This window comes from Ictalurus furcatus, chromosome 24 (genome assembly GCF_023375685.1).
Source record: "Ictalurus furcatus strain D&B chromosome 24, Billie_1.0, whole genome shotgun sequence".
Classification (NCBI taxonomy): Eukaryota; Metazoa; Chordata; class Actinopteri; order Siluriformes; family Ictaluridae; genus Ictalurus; species Ictalurus furcatus.
Window position 1 is genome coordinate 10,988,936 of NC_071278.1, and position 26,123 is coordinate 11,015,058.

The window sequence follows — 26,123 nt, forward strand, 5'->3', positions numbered from 1 at the left end:
AGACTTGCATGAGTAACAAATATATCGCAAAACCTGCTTGTGCCTCGAGCCTGTCTGTGAGAAGCATTATTTCAAATCTTCTCATGTTCTCAGGAGATGTCTGACCTGTTCAGGTCATCTGCAGACCTCCTCCGTGCAGGTCATGCGTAAATGGATTCTCTCTGATGGAGATTGCCAGCAGCCCCCCGACACTCTGCACTGACTGCAGCATTAAATGCCACTCTGAGGTATAAATCAGTAATGCAATGAGTAATGACTCTTACAATTATAACGCACTCATCCTTCCAGGGGTTTTTATGCTATATATATATATATAATCCTCATAGTCCGATATCGAAACCAATTTCTAGACATAGCAGCACTGATTTCATGTACTCAGGTACAGCCCACCCCCAACCTCCCCACCCCACCCCACCCCCCCTACACAGACACCACATTTTATATATTGAAAGGTTTCATATAAATATTCAGCACCACTGTCATAGAAAATATGTAGCTGTGTTTTTATCCCACCTATCCACAAGTGACATTTACCTTAACATTCATTAGGAAATATTTTCTACAAGGACACAGTGGCTCATAAAAAGGTAACTACTTGTGTTTTGGAGCCTATAGCTATTTATAAGGCTTAATCCAGATTCTGCTCGAACAACACCTTGTGTCCTGTCACTCAGGGTGTTTAAAAAGGGGCCGGTGCAGGCACTTTCCCTTGACACCTTGTTTGCATTTTTATGGCCCTTAACCAAGATGAACTGTCTGGACTGCCTGATGCAACAGTTGCACATTTCGTTTGAGCTTAAACTTAGAATGCAGCTTGAATATACTCTATAGAAAAAGATAGATTTTTTTTATATATCATTTTCTTCAAATAAGTTCATATCATGGTTTTTTCACGGCTCGTCTAACGAAACCAGAGAGACATTTTTACCTGTCACAAACCGATGAAAAATAAAAATGACTGTTTTTTTTTCTTTAGCATAATTCAGCGCCATGCTTTTTTTCGACCCTGCCAAAACAGCATGGACTCTCTCCAAAAGTGCTCTTCTTTTGGTTCTAATTCAAATCAGACACAAAACCACTGTAGTAAATGCCTCGCTGATGTGATTCACAGATGAACCTGGAAAGCAAATAGAATATCTACGTTTATAGGCTGATTGGCTAGGGTGTGAGTTCTCATGGAGTATTTCTCAACGTTTAGGCTTAATGGTGAATTTCACCAGTTTTTCAGCATAATTCGCTCATTGAGCACTAAAGGCACAGTTGTTTTGGAAGGAAAATCTAAGTACTGAATCTGATTTCTTAACAGTGTCAGGACGTGTAATAGGAACTGTGCGTAAAGATAGACACGGGAACCGGCCCTGACTTTCAGGCTTCCTTTAACCACAACTGCTAAAATAAAAATAATATGTAGCTAAACAAATAAAGAAATAAACAAACTTTAAAATCAAGTATTTTGAGTAGTTTACGCCTCCGCCCTGTGTGCACGGAGTTTGTGTGCTCTCCCTGTACTCCGGGGGTTTCCTTTGGGTACTCCAGTTTCCTCCCCCAGTCCAAGGACATGCATTGGCTGATTGGCATTTCCAAATTATACACTGTGAGAGTGTGTGCAATTGTACCCTGCGATGGGTTGGCACCCCGTCCAAGGGTGTCCCCCGCCTCATGCCCCGAATCCCCTGAGATATGCTCCAGGCTTCCTGCGACCCTGTGTAGTATAAGCAGTACGGAAAATGAATGGATGTTCTGTTTATTTATTTATTTATTTATTTATTTCAATTTGACATTAAACAGTTGTAGCACATGATGCTGGCATTTGTATTTGCAGTCACACAATGTTGTACCGGGTAATTGCTTAAGCGATTCGCATCCATAATGTTACAATTTCTGAGGTTGTTTTTCTAAAAAGAAAAAAAAAGTGAAATGACCAAAGACATGAAGTGATTTAGGTTCCAACAATTCAGGCCAGGAAAACATCATGCTGTATTCTGCTTAAAAGTCCATCAAAAAGCTGCCATTTTTCATCACAAGTAGACTAAATGCAACCTGTGAATGAAAGAGAAGGCAAATGGTCATGTTAGCTATGCTGATAGGATCTTGCTGATAGTAGGCTGTAGTTACAACACAGTAGCCTGTGAGGGGTTTGGGTGTTGGGTTTGCAGACAACTGTGCACAAATTATCATGAGAAGGAAACACAGGAGTAACCAGAGAATGAGTTAATAAAAAACAATGTTGTAGGCCAAAACAAACCCATTTGACTAAACCGTACTTAATATAGTCTGTAAGGGTCATATTTAATATCAAAATTGCACATATCTCTATTTCACTGTTCAGACCTCAATGTAACTACAGACTGAAGCGCTACTCAGAGAGTGTGCCTAAAACCAAGGTGTGTCTCATTTCCACACAGTACTGACTTTGGACTTAAGCCAGTTCTTCTTGCACAATATTGGCAATATAGGAGCAGTGTCTGACACTCTAACCACAACATGTCACATTGAAATCGATATTTTAGGCTGTGAACAAACAAACTCAAAAAAGTATGGATTTCAAATTTATCAATCAAAATGAATATTACATTACTAAACACTATTCATGAATTCAAGTCCACAGTGTGTTATTATTATTAGTAGTATTTTTTTGCATGGAGGACATTTTGCGTGGAATAAAGAATGCCTTAAACCATCTGCATGTTTCTGTATGCTAATTCAACAACTCAAAATAGATATAATAAAATATTCCATATTTGCTGATATCATTTGTGCATGATATAAAACAAAATAACATGCAGAATAATAGGATATGCTGCATCAAGTGCTATTTTATGACCTGCCGAGTAATGAGGGCGGCCATATTGTTACAAATGAAACCATTTTGCAGAGATTAATGTGATCATTTCTATTGGGACTGTTCTGTTCATGCTGCGATGTACTGTCAGTATACTTGACATGCATTAGATGTTTATTTGAATGCTTGCCATCATCTCAATGATATCAGTCCATACAGGATTTCTAAAAAAAATAATAATAATTGTGACTGTTGCAGGCAAAAATGCTTGATTATGCTGCGGCTTGTTTAAAAATTTGTAACAAAAGAGTTTTTTGTGCTTTTTTTGCGGAAAACTACTTGAATTGGCGTAACTGCAATTGTACGTAATTATTTTGTCTTTGGCAGTTATGTTTGTTGATAAATGAGACCTTTTTAGCTGTACTCATGTTCGACGCCTGTGAATCGAAAAGGGCTTTGACTGAACGCGTCACATGACGCGTCTCGGCCCAAATCCACGGTGATTTTGAAAAATTGCAAGCTCCTCTGAATATTGTGGAGTTTTCCTTGATTTCCTGTTCATTTCTGCGATTTTCATTTTGAAATACTCATTTGAAATTGTGCGAGAAAACAAAAATAACACAATCTCCTTATTTTGTTCGCATCTCTCCGTGATTTTTTTCAGGTTTAGAGGCAAGTGCTTGTGTTTAAAGGCAGTGGTTTAGAGGCTCTAAAAAAAACAAACAAACAAAAAAATACCCTGTCTTTAATGCTGCTACACTGGAAAAATATCTGGCAACCCCGAAGGCATGAACTACGCGCAGGTCGTTTGCGTAATCTGAATTGGCTGCTCGGGAAATCGACTTTAGTGGCTGGGTAACCCGTCTCTGAATACTCTTAAATACCGACGTAATGTTTCGACTCTAATCGCCGACTCTGAATGCAACCCTAAGGCGCCAGGTCTTTGCAAGCAGTTTGTGTACTTTCTGTTGAAGTAATGAGTAAAGGATGCAGACACCTGGTTTCTACTTTTCTCTAGTTTCATCGAACTAATCTGAAAGACTTTCTACAATAAATAATAAACAGATTATCCAAGATATTTTACAGCTCATTAGCGGCTTGTAAGAGTGTGCTTTTTTCTTTCTTTATTTCTTTCTTACTTTCTTTCTTTCTTCACCTCAGGCCTCATCAGGGAGAAATGGAGAACGGAGGGTCTGAAAACATCCTGGATGATGAGGAGGCGCTGTGGGAGAATGTCGAGAAGAACCGGTACATCCTGTGCCGTTACATTAACCCCAACAAGCTGACCTCCTATCTAAGGCAGTGCAAGGTCATTGACGAACAGGACGAGGACGAGGTGCTAAACTCCTTACTGCTGCAGACAAAGGCCACCCGTGCAGGTACTGTGTGTGTGTGAGTGAGTGTGTGATTGTGTCAGTGTGAGTGTGTGTCCGCATTTGCATGTGACACCGCTGTTGTGTTTCAGTCTAGATACAGGTGTATGTCTATAGTTTCACGTCCCAGTGTTTGTGCTGTGTATCCGTTTGTATGTGGGAGCAATTTTTGGTCCCGTACCCTCTCACACACTCTCATTCATTCCGCACAGCCATTCTGGTCTGCTATGACAGCAAGACTAAACACTATGGAATATGAGAATGCAAATGCAGTGCAGAAAAACATTTACATGCAAATCGCACCATCAATCAGTTACTCAGTCACCACATCTCTCACTGTGCTGTTCCAGTTGTGTAATATGATGATGAATGGAGGCTTTTAATCCCATGAGCTGCTACTGCAGCTGCTATTTTTTTTTTTTGCCCGCCCGTGCACTCCTTCCTGAGCCACAGTATATTTTTTTTCAGCCTTTTGAATGGTCACAGGCAAATTGGAAGATTTTGCCCAAGGTCCAATATTTTCTAAGCCTGTGCTGCCTTGTTTGTGGGAAAGAATCACATCAAAACTTGTTAAGATCTTACTCCATTTAGACTAGTGACTAACGCTGTTTTCCATCAGAGTTTGGTGCATGTACATCGTTTGTTGTTAGTGCTATGAGTCAAAGTAGTATGTGTTCTGATACTACTATTTACAGAAAATACAAATACAATTTGCAGAAAATGTACTTCTTAAAGGCCAACGAGAAAAAATGCATTTGCATTTATTCATCTAGCAGATGCTTTTATCCAAAGTGGCTGAAAAGCGAGGCAGAATACAATCCAAATGTCTCGTATTAAAGGAGCTGACAGTGCAATAGGACTAATCTTAAACCAATCATCCAAATTCTGGATAGATGAAGCAGGAACCGAGAGAGAGACGTAATTAAATGTGAGGTTTGGAATTAAGTGCAAACCGGTCTCACAGAAAAAAAAGTTTGCCTGCAACTTATTTGCACCTTCTATACATTGAATACGAATGCTTTGGCACATGGATACATTGCATTGCAGAGTATCAAACTTTCACACACATATTTTAACCGAGTTACCCTCTACCACTATGCTATTTGAATAAGATCGATATGTAATAAATAATTTGACAATTTTTAATATATTGAGCATTGCCCAAAGATGGGCTTGCAAGTAATGTGGGTATTTTCAAAAAAAGCCTACATGTTATCTGCATTTTGCAAACACCCAGGTTACCGTAACATGTTACCACATAACTTGCAAGCCTGATGTGTTTGTTGTGTAGAGGAGAAGTTTCATAGAGCCCGAATCATAGTGTGTTGTGAAAATCGCAATATTTACAGATAAAATGCAGAAAAACAGATATTATGTATCGATCTTATTCAAATAGCATAGTGGTAGAGCTTAGCTTGGTTAAATTACGTTGGTGCAGAATGTTTCATCCAGAGCAAGCAAGCTCTGCATATTCAAAATTCAAAAGCTTGCAGTTTTTGAAAATTACCACAGATTTTCCACAGATTTGCGTCATGTGACATCATCAGAAAGCACATTCAGTCAAAGCCCTCTTCGATTCATGTGCGTCGAAGACGAGGACAGCTAAAAGTTCTCGTTTAACAACAAACATCACCGTGCAATAACAATTTTGTGCGACTCGAGTTTCACTGATTCGAGTCGTTTTCCACAAAAAAGGCAAAAAAAACCCTGCAAGTTGCATCGCAATTTTCGAAGAAGAAAAAAAACGTAGCAAAATCAAGCATTTTTGGCCACAACAATCACACACACAAAAAAAAACTTGGCAGAATCATGTACAGATTGATTATTAAAGGACATACCAATTCTTAAAATGCAATAGTACGGGCAAATTGATGAGAGACGTGGCTCAGGTGAAATAATTGATTATGGCACTGAGAGGGCACAGCATGGAAGCTCGTGTCCGTCAATAGAGCCATCCTTATAGCCCAATGATGAAAGAACTGCACACATACACACTGATAATATGTATACAGTATATTTATGTGATCCCATATGTAGCTTAGTTTTAGCTCTGTACAGTTCCTGTACATGAACTGCCAACCATTAGAAGTTCTCTTTGATCATCAACACATCCAAAAACGTCACCTCTCTCATTGGGTGACACATGGGTATGTTCTGAACATTTCTGACAGATGGCTAGTATCGTTTTCACGCATCTGCATGTGCTGGTATGTGCTGTCAGTCAAAGCATTAACTGAAATGAATGGTAGTGCATTTTTTTTTTTTGACAAATGCCAAAAAGTCCTTTAGCTGTACTGTAGATAAATAATGCTACGCCTACAACTCTAACCTTTACCTCATAACCCAAAGTAAATCCTTTTAAATTGTATTCATCTAGTTTATTATTTTAGTTTTTCAAATAAAAAGCTGGAGTTTTTGTGAGGACCAGCCAAACATCCTCCAAATCCCAATCCATGTATTAGTTCACGGGGGTATTTCATATTCACCAATGGCTAAATATCTCCGCAAACACACACAGCATTAAACCTCAGAAAATCGTGACGGAACATTTGTTTTAGGTCGACTGCTGGACATTCTTCACACTAAAGGCGAGCGAGGCTATGTAGTATTCTTGGAAAGTTTGGAGTTATACTACCCTGACCTATACAAGATGGTGACAGGCAAAGAACCCACTCGGAGGTGCTCTTCTATTGTTGGTAAGTCTATACTCCACAACGTGCTCATAATGCTGTGAAATGATAACGGATCAAAGGAACCGATGAGTACGATTTGATAATACACCTTTCATTCATTTTAATATTTTAATAATGTTGCCACATTTTTTTTTTCCTTTTCAAAACGTTCACGTTACGTCTCTGTCTTGCGGAGCTCTTAAAAAGTGGGTCTGTCCATCGTTTTCTTTATGTCCATAGTGGAGGAAGGCCCTGAGGGTCTGACCCAGTTCCTAATGAACGAAGTGATGAAGCTGCAACAACAGGCTAAGGCCAAGGATGTGCAGCGCGTGGACATCATGGCCAAGTGCCGCACGCTAGAGGACGAACAGAAGAAGCTGCGTCTAGCCAACCAGGAGCTGCGCACCTTCCAGGAGCGCTATAACAAGATAAAGGAGGAACGGAACAACTGCAACGATGAGCTCATTAAAGTGAAGGATGACAATTACCAGCTGGCCATGCGCTATGCTCAGCTCAGCGAAGAGAAGAACATGGCCATCATGAGGAGTCGAGACCTGCAGCTGGAGGTCAGAGTTTGTATTGTTACACCTGACGCATAGTGAGCATGAACCGGGACAAGGGCAAGTCTTCTTGGCCAGGACTCTTTAAGCACAAGCATGGTAGCATATTTTACGCTTTCTTGCCTTTGCCTTTCAGATTGACCAGCTGAAGCACAAGCTGAACAAGGTGGAGGAGGAATGCAAGATGGAGAGGAAACAGTCTCTAAAACTGAAGAACGATATCGAGAACCGTCCTCGCAAAGAGCAGATCTATGAGCTAGAGCGAGAAAACGAAGTTCTGAAAATCAAACTCCAGGAGCTACAGTCTCTCATACAGGTCACATGTATTTACAAGATAATAAAGAAATAAAAATGGTATTGAACCATCTCTGGTCATATATAAATCTCTGTGACTGATAGTTTGTTTTGGTTTGTTTTTTGATGTGTGTAGCCTGGGCCACTGACGGATTCAGACAAGGCCCTCCGGGACATCCTGGAACACGACCGCCAGGAAGCTCTGGAGGATCGGCAAGAGCTGGTGAACAGACTTTATAACCTGCACGAAGAATTGCGGCAGGCCGAGGAGCTCAGGGACAAGGTGATTCCAGCTGCTCCGTCTGTCTGGTTTCAGTTCATTTCGTGTTCATTCCTGTCCAGCTTAGGTGAAATCAATGTCAAGATGACTCGGTTTGAATACAGTGTTGTTATAATGCAAATCACAGGTTTATATTCATTCACTCATATTCTATAGTAACAATTCATACACAGTGACTCATGCTGTGGCTGACGCTATACATACTGTAAATAGGTTTAAAAAAAAAAACATGCTACTGTTGATGTGGTGAAGCTTTTAGGAGTGGTTGGTGAGGGAATGATTGCTTAAAGTGGCGACAAGTGATAACATGCATGGTTTCGAACGCTACTATAAACTGATAAAAAGTATGACCTGTCATGACCTGTCATGTCTTAATTAATTTTTAAAAAATATAACTTGCAGATAAGTGTTGTATAAGAGAAATGAAACACTGCTGTCATAGGAAAATAATCAGCTTTGTAGCGGTAACGCTTCGGGTCGGGACGCATCACATCACCCCACCGCTGATTATTTTCCTATAAGAGTAATGTTTTGTTTCTAATATGTCCCATGGATTTTTCATAAATCTTCTTGACAGTGTCCTAAGTGAGAGCTTTAGATAATTGGCTAAACATTTGCAATCAGCCAAAGCCAGTTCCTGTTGTCATAATAGAACAAGATATGATAAAGCTGACTGCCCTGAAAAGTCCCTCCTTTGACGTGCTGCATCTTTAATTAGCGGCGGTTTCGACCTGGCATGCAAAAAGTGTTAAATTTCAGACGAGGACAGGAACTTGTCTTAGACTTAAATAGCACAGAGCTCTTCTCACATTTTTTTTTTTAAAGCCAGAAAAAGAAAGATGAAAGTGTAGGTTTTAAAGCACAATGCCACTTGAGACCAAGAACTTCTAGTCTGGAGGTGCCTTAGAGCCCTGCTGTGCTCTGCATTATATTAATCTCATTTGTGCATGTCTTCCCTTATGCCCTGGGTCACTAAGATTAGAAATGTTTGCTTTCATCCATAGTATCTCGAGGAGAAGGAGGACCTTGAGCTGAAATGTTCCACTCTGGTGAAGGACTGTGAGATGTATAAGAACCGTATGAATACCATCATGTTCCAACTGGAGGAAGTGGAACGTGAACGGGACCAGGTTGAACATGATGACACCCTTTTATGAACGTTTGTATATTGAATGGTGTATATTAAATCAGTAAAAAACAATAACTGTGATATCTACTGATATATCTCACAGGCATTTCGAGCTAGAGACGATGCCCAGAACCAGGTGTCTCAGTGTCTGATTGACAAAGACAAGTACCGTAAGCAGATACGGGAGCTGGAGGAGAGGAGTGATGAGCTGCACATCGAGATAATGCGTAAAGAAGCTAAGATAGTCACATTAGAGTCCAGACTAAGGCGCCTCTCCAAAGACCAAGGGGTGGATCTTACCCAGGTGTGGAAAGTATATAGATTTTGATCAGAACACAATACCAGACTGACTGATTGAGTCAGTTTGAGCTATCTCAAAACAAAAATGGGAACTTTTCACCCCATCTTCCACCCTTATACAGTTGTACATTATCCTTAATAGGAATGAAACAGGCTTTAGTTATGATCCTAGCTTCTGTTGTTTAAAAGGGAGCAATAGTCTCCAATCCTTCTCCCAACAGCACTGTATAAAAGAAAGAGTGGCCTCATTTTGTGTTCTCATCTGTCCTTCATAGAGTTTATCTCGAGACATTATACCGGTGACCAAATTTCTGAACATTGAGCATGCAGACAACAAGATGGAGGGGCCGTCCGAGGACTCTGGGGAGGAGACTTCAGAGGACATGTTCTTTTTCACACCCAGCACTGAAGTCCCACCAAAGATTAAACGCAGACCAAATCTCAAAGGGGTGAGCCTTGCTGAAATGTCACTTGTATTGATTTTGCTTTTAAAGAACATATTTTTGGACAAGAATGTTGTGCTTTTGACACAGTTCCCCTACCCTCCTCAGATAAGAGCGAAATCACCAATCTCTCCACCCAAATTGTTGGATTTCCAAGGTAGATTTACTTTTGATCTTTGACAGCCTTGCATGTCAGTGTCAGAGTGAAAGGCACAGACCACACTGACTTCCTTCCCTTTCCTTTTTTTTTTTTTTTTAAATCTTTTCTTCTTTTGTACAGCTGCGCATCATACCAATGGGGAGATCTCAGAAATCATAAGCCCAGATGCTCACTCCATGATGATAAACTCCCCCTTCAGCACACAAGTAAGTGATTTACGTAGGAGGAATGTGTGCTCTTGTTGAATTTGGCTTCAGTGGTTGGTTTGTGTTTTTTATCTAAGGTATCACAATCTTTTTTTATTATTGTTTTTATTATTGCCAGCAAGCCCGTAACAGAAACCATAGCATCATGTCCACAACAGCTGAGCCTCCAGAGAAGGCATCCATCCTCAGGAGGACTAAAGAAGGAGATCAGGAATTCCTGCCACGATGGTATTCAAGCGTATAGTAGTACTTTACTTTTGAAAGCATGATGCAAAAACACAATTAAACCGCTTTGTGTTTCGTTTCAGCCTTGATACAGTGGATTCCGATGGAGACATAGGTAAACACATGACTTGTTGTATATCACTAAGAATCACTGGAATCATCCAAACGATTTACTTCAGTGACCTGCAATCTTCCCCCTTACTCTGCCACAGATGATACAGACACATACGGCCCACCCTCCATCCACTCTTCTTCATCCTCCCATCAGTCAGAGGGTATGGACTCTTATGATCTGGAGCAGGTCAACAACATCTTCAGGAAATTTTCACTAGAGAGGTACTTGTATGGAATTGATGCTAATTTTCTCCTGCAAGTGGTTTTGTCATGTCCTGCAGCATGATTATGTACCCATTTGTGATTTCGTGTGTGTGTGTGTGTGTGTGTGTGTGTGTGTGTACTCTTTCCTCACTCCAGACCATTCCGTCCATCTCTAACGTCCTGCGCTCGTCCTACCACTTTGCCCCCAGTGCAGGAGCTTTCTCTCATCGGAGACACTCTCTTGAATGACATTACTCTGGTTGGGGGCAATGACAGCGGCATATTTGTTTCCTCTGTTCTTCCTGGCTCCAGCGCTGAAAAGGCTGGCTTAAGAATGGGACACCACCTCTTATGGGTGACTCAGTGCTTTATCTTAGCCGTAACCCAAATTACCAAAGCAGCCTTCTTTTTTATTTCTTCTTCCATCTTTGTAGTAACTTTGAGCGCCTGTGTTTTATTTTCGTCCAGCTGAATGGCTGTATTCGGGGAGAAAGCCAGAGCTTACCTTTGGACACGTGCACTCAGGAAGAGGCTCACTGGACACTTCAGAGATGCACTGGCCCTGTCCAGCTCCATTACAGAAGTAACTTTGAGGGTGAATATGAATGCACGTTATTGTCGTTGATGATTATTATGCGAGGAGTTAAACATGACAGGACGTGCTGTTATAGGAAAATAATCAATGACAGTGTGTTGTCATACTCCCAAAGTTATTTCTATGGAGTGTTTTATTCCTCTTGTGCTATAGGACTTTAATAAATAAACACAATTATACAGTTTTATTTATTAAAGAATGACACAGTGTACATTTTGTAGTCATGTCTAACAAACAAGTTAGCTCCTGTTATCACTTACGTTATAACAGTTGTTTCCTCACCAGCCTCTCTCTATTTTTTCCATCTCTTGAAATTCATAGACAGGAAACGGAGCTTTTCAGGTTACCACAAAACCACAAAGCCCAATGCCTTGACCTTTTACCGTGTCTGACAATGTCAAATCTCTGACTATTACACAGCACTGACACCGGAGACTCCTTCCAAAAATGCCTAATAAAGTTCGCCATATGAACAATTTAAAAAAAATAAATCTGTTTATGTGGAGTATCCACTATACAAGTTCCTGTGCAAGTTGTTACTATAGAAATGATTATGTATTAGAATGAGAAACCTGTGATTTGCTTAGCTGCCACTCCTACCGTCTGAGACGTGCTGGTATACAAAATGAATCAATACCGTCTGACCAACCGGAATCAAAAATACAACAGCGCTGTAGTCTTAAAAAGCACTACAAATCCCCCTATCCCTGTACAGCTGTTACCTGCAAGAGTAGGTTGTGTTTATAATTCAGTCCCTCCAAGATTTATCGATTTTGTGATCGCATAAATTGGCACAAAATCAAGCAAACGCCGCAATATTCGGAGGAGCTTGCAATTTTTCTACATTACCGCAGATTTGGACCAAGACGCATCATGTGACGTCATCACAACGCGTATTTAGCTATCATCTACCTGTCTAGCTATCTATCATCTATCTATCTATCTGTCTGTCTGTCTGTCTGTCTATCTATCTATCTATCTGTCTATCTATCTGTCTGTCTATCTATCTATCTATCTGTCTATCTATCTGTCTGTCTGTCTATCTATCTGTCTGTCTATCTATCTATCTATCTGTCTATCTATCTGTCTTTCTGTCTATCTATCTGTCTGTCTATCTATCTATCTATCTATCTATCTATCTATCTGTCTACTTTTCTATCTATCTATCTATCTATCTATCTATCTGTCTACTTTTCTATCTATCTATCTATCTGTCTACTTTTCTATCTATCTATCTATCTATCTGTCTACTTTTCTATCTATCTATCTATCAATCTATCGATCTGTCTATCTATCTGTCTGTCTATCTATCTATCTATCTATCGGTCTACTTTTCTATCTATCTATCTATCTATCTGTCTACTTTTCTATCTATCTATCTATATATCTATCTGTCTACTTTTCTATCTATCTATCTATCTATCTATCTATCTATCTATCTATCTATCTGTCTACTTTTCTATCTATCTATCTGTCTACTTTTCTGTCTATCTATCTATCTATCTATCTATCTATCTGTCTACTTTTCTATCTATCTATCTATCTATCTGTCTACTTTTCTATCTATCTATCTGTCTACTTTTCTATCTATCTATCTATCAATCTATCAATCTATCTATCTGTCTGTATATCTGTCTGTCTATCTATCTATCTATCTATCTATCTGTCTATCTATCTATCGATCGGTCTACTTTTCTATCTATCTATCTATCTATCTATCTATCTATCTATCTGTCTACTTTTCTATCTATCTATCTATCTGTCTACTTTTCTATCTATCTATCTATATATCTATCTGTCTACTTTTCTATGTATCTATCTATCTATCTATCTATCTATCTATCTATCTATCTGTCTACTTTTCTATCTATCTATCTATCTATCTATCTGTCTACTTTTCTATCTATCTATCTATATATCTATCTGTCTACTTTTCTATCTATCTATCTATCTATCTATCTATCTATCTATCTATCTATCTATCTACTGTATCTATCAGCAGCTAGGAGTATAAGAGTAGTGCTCACTATCAGAATCCTCACGGTGGTGCGTTTCCTCCTGCAGGAATTGGGGGTCACTGACACTTTTGTCCTGTGCTATTAAATGAATGATTACATGGAGCATCAGTGCATCAGCTACTGTTTCGATTGCCGTATGTGGGTTTGCGCCATGACATCTGCTCTCGTCTCCAGGTTACAGGCGTCTGCAGAAGGACATAGAGGAGGGCCGAGCAGTGTCGGGCGACTCGTTCTACATCCGTGTCAACCTGAACATCTCCGGCCAGTTAGACAGCTGCTCACTGAGCGTCCGGTGTGACGAAGTGCTCCATGTTTTGGACACACGGTACCAGGGCAAGTGTGAGTGGCTGTGTGCGCGTGTAGACCCATATACCGACAAGGACCTGGAGAAGGGCACCATCCCCAGCTACAGCAGGTCAGAGTATGAACACGGCTGTCATACGGCTGTCTGTGTCAGTGGAAAAAATGAAAACTGAATGAAGGGTTTAATATCGTGATTAGTTTAATATGTTCTGTTTAAAATGCTTGGCTTAATGGCTTAATGCTTAAAATAGAAAAAAATTGTCCAAAAGGATTTAAATAATCATTTCCATATAAAACTGGATAAAGATCTGTTTTGAGATAAGTTTTGACATTCCAGCAATAGCAAAACCCTAAAGTACAGACCTTTATATTTACATCAAAGTTCTGAGGAAACACAGTTACTACCTTATTATTCTGTAAGATCAAAGTTTGGCTGTTTCTTATTAAGCGATCTCTTAATCTTATTAATAACTAATAACTAAGACTTAAGAAAGATATTTTGAGTACATTAGGAACACATTATGAACATTTCCACATTTGAGTAACTTTTCTGATTGTATTCTCTAAAATCTAAAATACTAATTCACTTTTTACAAGCTGACGTTCCTAATCTACCTTGAAATTTCATTGTAAGTCATTTAACATATTAAAACATAAGAATTACATTCAGCCCCTGCTACACTAGAAAGTTCTGTTTATTAAGCATATTGCATGTAGATAACTAATGTCATAGATGTTTAATGCTGTCTGCTATCAGTGTTATCTGATGTCAGCTCTAATATTAGCTAACATCAGTATTCGCTGGATATGTTCTGGGATGTTATTGTAAAACCAGGAAGTACTTTAGATCTTTATTGCACCTGTTTTGTACACCTATCTTTTTTTTATTACTCTAATGGAATATGTGTAAAACATACCAAGAGTGTAAACAGAATGTGGATATTGATTGGCAAGGCTGAGTTGCGTGTTGTGTTCATCCTGGACAATGGCTTCCTGTTAGATACAATCGTGCTCAGAAGTTTGTAGAATCTGCAAAATGTTAATAATTTTTTTTAAATAAGAGAGATCATTAAAATTGCATTGTGTTTTTATTTATTACCACCCTGAATAAGCTATTTCACATAACAGATGTTTACATATAGCCCACAAGACACAATAATAACTGAATTTTACACAAATGAACCAGTTCAAAAGTTTACACACGCTTGATTATTAATACTGTGTGTCATTACTTGGATGATTGTTTTGTGATAGATTTTTGATGATAGTCCCTTGTTTGTCCTGAGCAGTTAAATTGCCCACTGTTCTTCAGAAAAATCCTCCAGCTCCTGCGCATTCTTTGCTTTTCCAGCAAAAGTTTACACCCCCCTGGCTCTTAATGTATCGTGTTGCTTTCTTCAGCATCAGTGAATGTTTGCACCTTTTGTAATAGTTGTGTACGAGTCCCTCAGTCATCCTCAATGTGAAAAGATGGACCTGAACATCATATAGCCACTGTTGGAAAGGGGTCAAATATGCAGATGCTGGAAAAAGGACCTGGAGGATTTTTCTGAAGAACAGTGGGCAGTTTAACTGCACAGGACAAACAAGGGACTCATGAAGAACTATCACAAAACATAAAAACAGTCAGTGATCATCTAGGTAACCAACACAGTATTAATAATCAAGCATATATAAACTTTTGAACTGATTCTTTTGTGTAAATTCAGTTATTATTGTGTCATGTGGACTAGATGTAAACATCTGTTATGGGAAATAGCTTATTCAGGACAGAACTAAATAAAACACAATGCAATTTTTATGATCCCTCTTATTATTTTAAATTATTACCATTTTGCAGATTCTGCCAGGGGTGTGTAAATTTATGAGCACAACTATAGATTCTTATAAAAGTTTCTCTCTGAGTTTAGAGACAGAACATTCTTTGTTTCAAGCATTACACCAAAAACTATTTTGGTGAAAATTAAAAAATCATTTGACCCCCAGTGATGACGTTTATGTGATTTTCAACCAAAAGGTCATGTTTCGCGTTCCTAACTGGGGAGATGAAGATACAACATATAGGGAATTTAAAAGACATTTTCAAATTGTATTATATTTTATCAAGTCAAAAGGGATGATCTGGTTCAGCCAGATGTTCAATACTAAGCAGAGAACAGACCTGGACGTGTTTGTATGTGGTGAACGTGACGGTATGCTGCAATGTGAACTGACTGTCCTTCCTCTCCCTCAGGGCCCAGCAGCTTCTCCTGGTGAAGATCCAGAAGCTGATGTGTCGTGGCAGCCGAGAAGAGACAGATAGTCTGAGGGGACTTAGGGTTAGACAATTGCTTCAGTTTTTTTGGCAAAAACATAATGGAATAAAGTGCAGCCGAGCGTGAATCCCAATACAGTTGTGGGGTGGTTTTTTTTCCCCCTTTTTTGTCCTCAGAATACGTTGCAGCCTGAGGAAGCCGCTCCATCAGACCCTAAGTGCAGTCCACGCATGTCCAGAGCCAGCATCTTCATCTGTCAGATCCTGCAGGTAAAACTGTGCCTCTGGCCTGACTTAGACAGGATGAGAGAGTAGGTCTGGGTAAAGATGATGGCTGTGTGCTGCAGAGATTGATCGAGATCCTTGGTGTCAGTTTGTCAGCAGGGCAGATAACAAGTACAAGAGGATGGACAGCAACGATCGTGTGCGCATCCTCAACGCTGGCAATCTGTCATCTCTTCCCAAACAGGGCTTTGAAACCATGAAGCCTGAGGGTAAGCATGACAGATCCAGTCTGCTTTGTTTCAATCTCACCCATGGGTCTGAAGGCTCATATAATAGCTTTATGATCAATAGATTCCACTACTCATGGACTTTTTCTTCTAAGAGTACATCAATCAAAGTTCATCTCTGCTCAGCTTCTGTTGATGGTTTGCTGAAGACATACTGTACGTCACTGCAAAATGTTAACATGGATAACAATGAATGAAAAGCATGTTAGCTTTATGCAAATGTAACAATGCTAACTGGTCCTCATTAGCTTTCATATATGGTTAGTTTTTTTTCATCCCACTTTATGCCATGTCTCTGAAAAACCCATTTAATTATAAATAAACTATACATGCAAGTGTAATGTAAGTACTGAAAGTGTAACATTTTTGCTTTTTAGAGATGGATTACAGTAGCTTATTGTCTGTATATATATATATATATATATATATATATATATATATATATATATATATATATATGTGCCGACTTAAGTATGCTATTGGTTTCTGTAAAAAATGTTATGCTATTGGTTCATGTATTAAATCATGACAGCATGATTTAATTGTGGAATAGTTAATTTTTTTTGCTAGAAGAATAATAACCTGGAAATGATTTAGAAATCATAAAGCAAGTGTGTAATGTGGCTGAGAAAACCCATTGCGTTCCAGTCTGGAGCCTCCTGTCAGTCTTTTTTATAGACACACCCTAACTCCTATTCCCTCCATCCCAATCTCAGTCTGTTCTTAAAGGAAAAAATGGCTGAATCCGGTAAGCGCCCAGCGCAGCCAGATACTTCCATGAATTATTTAATGACAAGAGACCTAGTAAGACTAGAATAAAGAAAAGTAGTGCTTTTACAAGATGGTGACTGGGATAAAGTTGGACATGGAATTAGTGATGTTGCTCTTGTACACTATATGGTCAAAAGTCTGTAGACACCTGACCATCACACCCAGATGTGCGACAACATGACAGTGCCCCTGTGCACAAAGAAAGGTCCATGAAGACATGGTTTGCCAAGGTTGGTGTAAAAGAACTCCTGCACAGAGCCCTGACCTCACCCCGACTGAACACCTTTGGGATGAACTTCAGCCCAGGCCTCCTCGCACAACATCAGTGCCTGATCTCACTAAAGCTCTTGTGGCTGAATGAACACAAATCCCAACAGCCATGCTCCAAAATCTAGCGGAAAGCCTTCCCAGAAGACTGGAGCGCATTATAACAGGAAAGTGGGACTAAATCTGGAATGGGATTTTCATCAAGCCCATATATGTGTGATGGTTAAGTGCCTACAAACATTCGGCCATATAGTGTAGTAGATACGTTTTTATCGTTTAGAGAGCCGGTTAAGGTAATGCGATGTGTGAACCACCCTTACATAACTACATATGTATCCAGTTCCTATGTAGCTAGCAATACTTATTAGCTAACATCAATATGAAGGGTCAGCTGAAAAGTTGGAGAATTATGTCTTATTACTCCTGCACCTGTGTAGTACGTGTAGTAGTTAAATAAGATGTGCTACTGGATTGTAATGCATCTTTAACATGGCATATGTCATTACTAGTTACATTACAGTGGCATATGTAGAATATATGTAATTACATAGGTTTTAGATACACCCAATATAAGATAATGTAATATAAACTGTTTTTTGTACTCCAACATTCCTGCTGTAAGGCCGCTTTCGTATTGTAGATACATCCGACTCGGAGAGCGATCTGAACAAGAGCGATCTAAACCTGATCCCATACAGTCCGGTGACGCCACATCACTGCCCACGCAAACGCCCCGTGCTCTTCTCTCCCAACATCCTGGCCAAAACCATCGTCCAGAAGTTCCTCAACTCTGGGGGAGCCATGGAGTTCAACATTTGCAAGCCAGGTAAGCGTTAGTGGACAAGGTGCGCCTGAGACTGATGAACGAGATACGAGATAACAGGTCAAATTACATCATTTATCAATAATATAAGTAAAATGAAGGCTTGTTGTTACGTACTGAAGGCAGAGAAGGTGTAACACATAGAGGTCCATATTAATCAAGCCAAAATAAGGTTGTTGGTTTGAATGGGAATTAATGTGGTTGTTTCTGTATTTATATGTAAGTGGGGCACAGTGGCTTAGTGCTTAGCATGTTTGCCTCGCACCTCCGGGGTTGGGGTTTTTGAATTCCTCCACCACCCTGTGTGCACGGAGCTTGCATGTGCTTCGGGGGTTTCCTCCAGGTACTCTGGTTTCCTCCCCCAGTCCAAAGACATGCGTGGTACTCTGATTGGCATCTCTAAATTGTTCGTAGTGTGTGAATGAGTGTGTGATTGTGCCCTATGATGGGTCGGCACTCTGTCCAGGGTGTCCCACCTTGTCCCCTGAGTCCCCTGGGTTAGGTTCTACGCTCCCCACGACCCTGTATAAGATAAGCTGTACAGAAAATGGATGGATAGGTAGATGCTATTTATATATGGAGTATTTTTATGTCACCATTTAAAGAACGTATAGTGCGTCATATATAGTGTGATGTTAGAAAATCATGCAAATTATGTGCAGACAGGATATTCAGATGTATTTGCATTTTGAACAAGTAAACACCATTGGATTAGTCTCTGCTTTACATCGTACATTATTAAAGTGCCAATTGAAATTTGATTTTCAACAATAATTTTTTTTAGACCTTACTATATATAGTACTATATTTATATAGTGCTATAAAACATTAATCAGTACAGAAATGTTGTGCTTTTAGAGTATAACATTTAATTCAGGCAGGGATGCAGTTCTCAAAGTTGAATTTAATTGCAGAGTTTAAAACAGTAAAATCATACCGCAACCGATGGATAAGGCAATGCGTCGCCTCTTCTAAATGACCAAACATAGGCAAAAACATCCCCTGAACTCTCGACATTATAAATCCATGCATCATTCTCGCTATGTTCATGCTCCCAGTTGTCCTCTATGCTTAAGACTTTTATGCTTAAATCAGCAGTTTTTTACCACAGGCTGAAGTCATTGGGTATCGTGTTTTTGAAAATTCAGCAGTTGTGTGCACAAGAAGCTGCCAGGTCTCTCTTTCTAGAGATAATATCCTTCAGTAACATCCTCGCTAAGATGATGTTTGTGAATAAACACTCATTTCACTAATTAGTGAGTTATAATCATAGAGCATGAGTAAACAAGTTATGACTTGGATGGATTGAACAGCATATACAAGAGGAAGAAGTCTTTATTTGTCACATATACATTACAGCAAATTATTGTCTTCATATATCCTAGCTTGTTAGGAAGATGGGATCGGAGCACAGGGTCAGCCATGACACAGAGTTTCTCAATTCTAAGAACGCAAAGAAGGGACTTATGTTCTCATGAAGAAGGACGCGAGGACATAGTACGCATCTTTGTGAGAATTGAGAATTGTTGCGTGACGGACCGCCCCAGCACATTTCGAGTAGTAGGACAGGACCATCGTCTCTACAGTGCTCGCTAAGTAATATGTTTCAGTTGGTTAAAAGAGATACTGTTAACTGGCTGATTAAGCAAAAGTTAATTAAGCATGTTTTAACGTAGTAAGCTCTCTGTTTGCAAATGACGTTAACGAAAAACTAAGCTAGTGAGTTTAGCGTTATCTTAGGACGGGATCTATCATAGTTTAATTCAAATGCTTCTGAGGGATAAATTCGACTTTTCAACAACCTCATCTATATCTCAATCTAAATCCCTCGTCCCTGGTAGCTGCGTTCTTGAGTATTGGAATTGAACTTCGGCGGTGGATGATGACATAGAACGCGTACACAAGGACACAAGTACACGTATTGAGAAACGGCTAGAGCCTCTGGAGCAGATAGGTTTAAGGGCCTTGCTCAAGGGTCCAAGAGTGACAGCTTGGCAGTGCTGGGGAATGAATAACGACCTCCTGATCAATAACCCGGAGCCTTGATGTAGATAAGGTGTAATTACAAATCGTTGTTTAAAACTATGAGAACTATGGTCTGTTAAAAGTATCAATAAAGAATATCAAGTGTTGTGTGTGTGAGCATTGTTTGAATATTTTTCCTGTCCAATTCGATATCCTTTCAGACATCCTGACAAAAGAGGAGTTCCTTATGAAGCAGAAGATAGAGCCTATAATCTTCTCAAAGGAAAGGCAGGCGAGCACGTACGAGTGTATCACCCCTGAGAACATCGAAGCTGTCGCCTTTAAGGTATATAAAGAACACTTTGTAGATTAGTTTGATTAGTATAATGATGTTTCGTTATTCTTTCGTTGCCTTTTTTGTGCCACCATTTCTTCGCAACGATGCGTCTCGCTTGGAAAAGACGCCCCATTGTATGAGCTGTATCATTTTTCTTATGGATCGCTCAGCGACCCAGAGCTCTTGGGTCACAATTACACTGCCACTCTGACATCTAATTCATAGAGATCTGCTCTGGTCCTCCCACTTCTGTTTACACTGAGGGCTGGAGAGCACTATAGACCTTAAGCAAGAAATTGTTTGATTGGCCACGAAAGAAGCGCTGCTCAGCGGCTCTGCCTTCTCTCGAGGCCAGAGAGAGAGAGAGAGAGAGAGAGAGAGAGAGAGCAAGCTCCTTGGGGTTTTGTCAGGTGGTCAGAAGCATCGTTTTCATGCATCAATTATTAATGTATCAGGAGATGCATGAACTTTTTCCACTGTGAGTGGTGTACCTCTGAGAGCTGTGTGGAAAAACCAGAACAGCACGTAACACGAATTGGGAAACAAAACCTAAATGATGGCTTCGGTTGAATACCCAAAATGATGGAAATGAGCACATGTAGATGTTTCTATTCTGCCTGAAATCTTGTACATTCCTTGCATTATTGATTTAGTCCCAGCTGATGCAGCACATTTGTGCGCATTCGAAGACTGTGTTCACATTCTAATACTATGTTCTGTCGCAGAGTAAACACTGTCTCCTGGAAGCAGATCTGAGCTGTGCAAAAGAGTTGCTCAGGAGAGAAATCTACCCCATCGTTATCTTCATCAAGATCTGCGACAGGAACATCAAGAAATTTAAGTAAGCAGCCTGCCAAGAATAAATAAATAAATAAAAATCACACCTTTAATTAGCTTTTCTGTAATCAAGTAGATCTCAAATGACTTTTTTTTTTGTCTGTGCACTCCAAGTACCCAGATGACGTGCTTATTCAACCTGAAAAGTGTGGAATGTTGGACACCTCATGCCCTCGACAGTTATGTAGTGGAAGAGGGGCGGGGCTACCAGGCGCTGACTCAAATTTGCTCAGAATTTAAAGTGAAAAAAAAATGTGTGAAAACTTGTAAAAAAATTTCGTTGAATGGTGTCGCATTACGTGCCATCGACTGGGGATTAGTGTACCAGTTGAGATGATACTACCCTTCTAAAATTCATACACTAGAGGGTAGAGTATGTTGTGTATAGTGTAAGTGCGTAATGACCGTTTTCTCGAGTTTTACTTTCACTTATGTTGGAACTTTTGGTTGAGATATGTGCAAAAGAACGATTTCAGTTCAGGAAAGCCTGCAGTTTTTAGAAATGTAGACACTATTATAGTACAAGATATCAAAATTAGACTATGTGAAGGGTTTTTCCAAGCTGCTGCACATATTTTATTTGCAAAATATTAATACTTAATAATTACTATTACCTTTTATTTATAACGATAAATAAATAAATAAATAATATATATATAGATAGATATATATATGTGTGTATATATATATATATGTGTGTGTGTGTGTGTATATATATATATATATATATATATATATGTATATATATATATTTGTATAAGACAAATATATATATATATATATATATATATATATTTGTTTCTTTCATATGATAACACCTGTACAGTCCTGTATTAATACCCAATATTAAAACGCAATATGCAGAATAGTTATTTTAACAAGGTTGTAGCTATAAACAATAGCTATGAGAATACGAATCCAGTGATCCACATGATACATACAAAAACACTTATTTAATGTATTCATGTAATGTAATTATTAGTAAATATACATGATATGGCCAAAAGTTTGCGGACACCTGACCATCATATCCATATGTGGTTCTTCCACAAAGTTGGAAGCACACAATTGTCTAGAATATCTTCGTGTGCTGTAGCATTACAATTACATTAATGGACCTGAACATTTTGCAGGAGGCTGCTTTTGAAGGTGGACTCCTTCCCTCAGGAGGAGGATTTCCTGAAGATGTGCCGCGCTAAGGAGAAAGAGCTGGAAGCCCTGCCGTGTCTCTATGCCACCGTTGAACCCGATTCCTGGAGTGGGGTGGAGGATCTCCTCAGGCTCATTAAGGACAAGATCCTGGAAGAGCAGAAGAAAACGGTGTGGGTGGAGCAAGATCTGCTGTAGATCACCTGACCTTGAGAACAGACAGACAGCCACAGACAGTGCAGGTTACACTGATCTCTGAAACTCTGTCAGCGCTTGTGGCGCAGCTGGAACGTATACGCAAAGCCACTGCAATGCAAAGAGGAAGTGATGCAGAGGTATGTGGTTCCTGTGCAGTGAAAAAGAAAATGCGCCTAAGGAAAGACGGCCTTTTCTGACAACAGTCCCAGCTACACGTGGACACGTTCTCAATCGAAGCCTTTTTTTTTTTTTTTTAAATATCATTCGTTCTCCAAATGTGCTGCTGTGGTCAATAAAACATTATTTTGCTCACGTTCTATCTGTAATACCCAATAAGGCACAGCCCATTGCATTTTGTTGGATTCCTTCCACAATTTTTTCCCCTTGCAAATGCTCCCTGCAGTTCTCATTTATCATCCTGAGTGACCACAAACAAGATGAATGTTGATAATTCTAAAGCGAATTTGATGCCCTTATCATTGCATTGCTTAAATGATGGACCAGAGCTCTGATTTATTTCACTCCATCTTCGTGCTGTCAGTATATTTATTTTATACCCAACATGCAGTGCATTATTTAAAAGAAAGGCCGTGTTGTTTCCTCCGCTGTAGTGTGTACAGGTTATGTGTGGGTGGATGACTTGTCTTTGCTTGTTATAGGTTCGACGCATAGGTGTGCATGCTGTATAGTAACTAGCGCACTCGAAAAAAACCATGCAGCATTAAGTTTGACTGAATAATTGTGTGAGTGATTTGAATATTACGTGAAGACGTTTCTTCTAGAGCTATAACTCTTTGAGCAGTTCTACAAGTTGCATGCAAAAAAAAAAAAAGAAAAAGGGAACTGTCACCTAGAAGTTCTTCGCCTGTTTGCCTCTGAATGCCAAATGCGCTTTTTTTCTGCTGTGAAAATAAGGGGTGTGGCACCGTTGCACCAAGCCTCAAGGTTGACATATAATCCTGTGATAACTTTCATATCATCACAAACTTGTGCATAATTGCAAATGTGTTTTTTTTGACGGCAAGACACTACAGGTACTTACGTCAATCATGTACAACTGTATAAGATGTCTTCTTTTAAACCGGAACAATAAAAAAATCCAAACTCATCCGAAAAGTTCAAACTTAGCCACTTTGAAGAACTCTTAAGCTCCACCCACTCGGTACAATCACGTCATATCCATATGCATCCTGGAAAAGCTTGTTTTGTGAAATATGGGTGTCAACAGCCATAACATTAAAACCACCTGCCTAATACTGTGTAGCTCTGAGCCGTCGAGGCATGGACTCTACAAGATCTCTGAAGGTGTGCTGTGGTATCTGGCACCAAGACGCTAGCAGCAGATCCTTTAAGTCCTGTAAGTTGCGAGGTGGGGCCTCCATGGATCAGACTTGTTTGTCCAGCACGTCCTACAGACGCTTGATCGGACTAAGATCTGGGGAATTTGGAGGCCGAGTCAAGACCTTGAACTCTTTGTCATGTTCCTCAAACCATTCCTGAACAATTTTTGCAGTGTGGCAGGGCGCATTATTTTGCTGAAAGAATCTGCTGTCATTAGGGAATACCGCTGTCATGAAGGGATGTACTTGGTCTGCAACAATGTTTACGTAGGTGGTACGTGTCTAAGTAACATCAACATGAACGCCAGGACCCAAGGTTTCCCAGCGGAACATTTCCCAGAGCATCACACTGCCAACACCAGCTTGCCTTCTTCCCATAGTGCATCCTGATGCACTGTGTGTTCTGACACCTTTCTGTCAGAGCCAGCATGAACTTTTTCAGCAATTTGTGCTACAGTAGCTCTCCTGTTGGATCGGACCAGATGGGCTAGCCTTCGCTCCCCATGCGTGTCAATGAGCCTCAGGCGTCCACGACCCTGTTGCCGGTTCACCGGTTGTTCTTCCTTGGACCACTTTTGGTAGGTATTAACCACTGCCTAGCAGGAACACCCCACAAGACCTGCAATTCTGGAACAAGATTATCATTGTTATTCACTTCACCTGTCTGTGGTTTTAATGTTATGGCAGATCGGTGTATGTCAGTTTATGTGTCATTATGACATACATCTGAAATTTCTTTATAAACCTTACACACCCTGCTGACTCGAGTGTATTTTTAAAACCGTTTTTCTCAAAGTCGTATTTTCTATAGTTAATCTCAGTTTTCAGACAACCTGCACTCTTCATTTCGTTCCCTAATTCGAAGTACATTAGAAAGGAAAAACACTGAAAAATGGCTTTTATTTTCTTGATTAAATAATTTAAAAACGATTAATTCCAAGTCGTCCTCTTGAGAGTGTCTTCGCAGCCAAGTGAATATTTAAATTCCAACAACATCAAAAGGCTAGATTTTTTGTTTTATCAAGTATGCAAATGTATGCATCTTTAATTATGCAAATCCTAATTGGCATAAATAAATGTACTTTTTCTTTTCATTTCCTTTACAAAAAATAATTCAGTAATCACCTGGCAAAGGTTGATTGTGAAATCAATTCTTTTGTTGTTGTTTTTTTAAATCACCTGTAGTGTCTTGCCTTAAATGAATGTATATGTCTGTGTTTAACTATATTTATTACAAGTACAGTCAAAAAGTTCAGAATTTATTATTATAGTAGAGACTGTGTTAACTATATTAAAGATTGTGTAAACCTTTTTGTGAAATCTCTTGTCCAGACTCCTTGAGCAGTTGAAGCATAGATGTCTGTAAGATAAGTTCCACACAAATGTACTTTATATCAGATATATAACCGTATGTTTTGTTTTACATTAAACATGTTTTGAAAGAACAGCCCTATTTCCTGTAATGCCACTGTTTGCTTTCTGAATAAGTCTATTGCTTGTTTCAGATGTTTTGGCCAACTCTTCTGAAGCTTTGCCAACTCGCACTTTCACTGAGCTGTAAATGTACTGAAATAGTGCACTTAAAAAAATGTTTTTTTTCCAAAAGACAAGAAATCTTAAACAGAGCATGTCACGACTCGAGCAGTGGAAATTTCAGTTGGTTGCTGGCTGCGACTGACAGGTCGGAGCCGTCTGTGGTGGCGGTGGTTCCTTTCAGAGCAGCGTCACCGAAGACGAAAGCTCTTACGGTAAAGCCGAGTTTCCACTGCGACTGGAAATATCAGTCTGCAAAGCTCCTGGATCTCCTTATTTACCAAAACACATAAGCATGCACTCAAGACGTCATTTTTTCTCCTGGTTTAACATTGAAAATGATTCATGAGTGTGTTGGAGTGTTCTGGCTTGCTGGTGCCCTGTAACATGAACCTGAGAGAGAATGTAAACAAAATCTCTGTGTTCATCTTCATGACTGTTTTTTTTTGTTGTTGTTTGTTTTGCATAGTGGAAATTCC

The 26,123-nt window shown here is 39.5% G+C and overlaps 1 protein-coding gene across 2 annotated transcripts in view; it reads left to right on the forward strand.

Annotated features, from left to right (window-relative positions):
- Positions 1–25,558, forward strand: part of card11 (caspase recruitment domain family, member 11) — a 41,885-nt gene extending 16,327 nt beyond the window's left edge. The window contains exons 2-24 of one of the 2 annotated variants that reach the window (XM_053612316.1): positions 3,944–4,161; positions 6,714–6,851; positions 7,068–7,393; positions 7,524–7,703; positions 7,818–7,964; positions 8,966–9,091; positions 9,194–9,394; positions 9,666–9,839; positions 9,942–9,990; positions 10,114–10,199; positions 10,318–10,427; positions 10,508–10,539; positions 10,637–10,760; positions 10,899–11,097; positions 11,211–11,337; positions 13,530–13,770; positions 15,892–15,976; positions 16,090–16,182; positions 16,286–16,406; positions 18,085–18,288; positions 20,472–20,596; positions 21,313–21,428; positions 22,558–25,558. In XM_053612316.1, the coding sequence (XP_053468291.1) occupies positions 3,960–4,161; positions 6,714–6,851; positions 7,068–7,393; positions 7,524–7,703; positions 7,818–7,964; positions 8,966–9,091; positions 9,194–9,394; positions 9,666–9,839; positions 9,942–9,990; positions 10,114–10,199; positions 10,318–10,427; positions 10,508–10,539; positions 10,637–10,760; positions 10,899–11,097; positions 11,211–11,337; positions 13,530–13,770; positions 15,892–15,976; positions 16,090–16,182; positions 16,286–16,406; positions 18,085–18,288; positions 20,472–20,596; positions 21,313–21,428; positions 22,558–22,771 (3,420 nt within the window). In that variant the 5' untranslated portion in view covers positions 3,944–3,959 and the 3' untranslated portion in view covers positions 22,772–25,558. The remainder of the gene's footprint in view (positions 1–3,943; positions 4,162–6,713; positions 6,852–7,067; positions 7,394–7,523; positions 7,704–7,817; positions 7,965–8,965; positions 9,092–9,193; positions 9,395–9,665; positions 9,840–9,941; positions 9,991–10,113; positions 10,200–10,317; positions 10,428–10,507; positions 10,540–10,636; positions 10,761–10,898; positions 11,098–11,210; positions 11,338–13,529; positions 13,771–15,891; positions 15,977–16,089; positions 16,183–16,285; positions 16,407–18,084; positions 18,289–20,471; positions 20,597–21,312; positions 21,429–22,557) is intronic. The other variant, XM_053612317.1, reaches the window with a different exon arrangement.
- Positions 25,559–26,123: the final 565 nt, after the last annotated feature.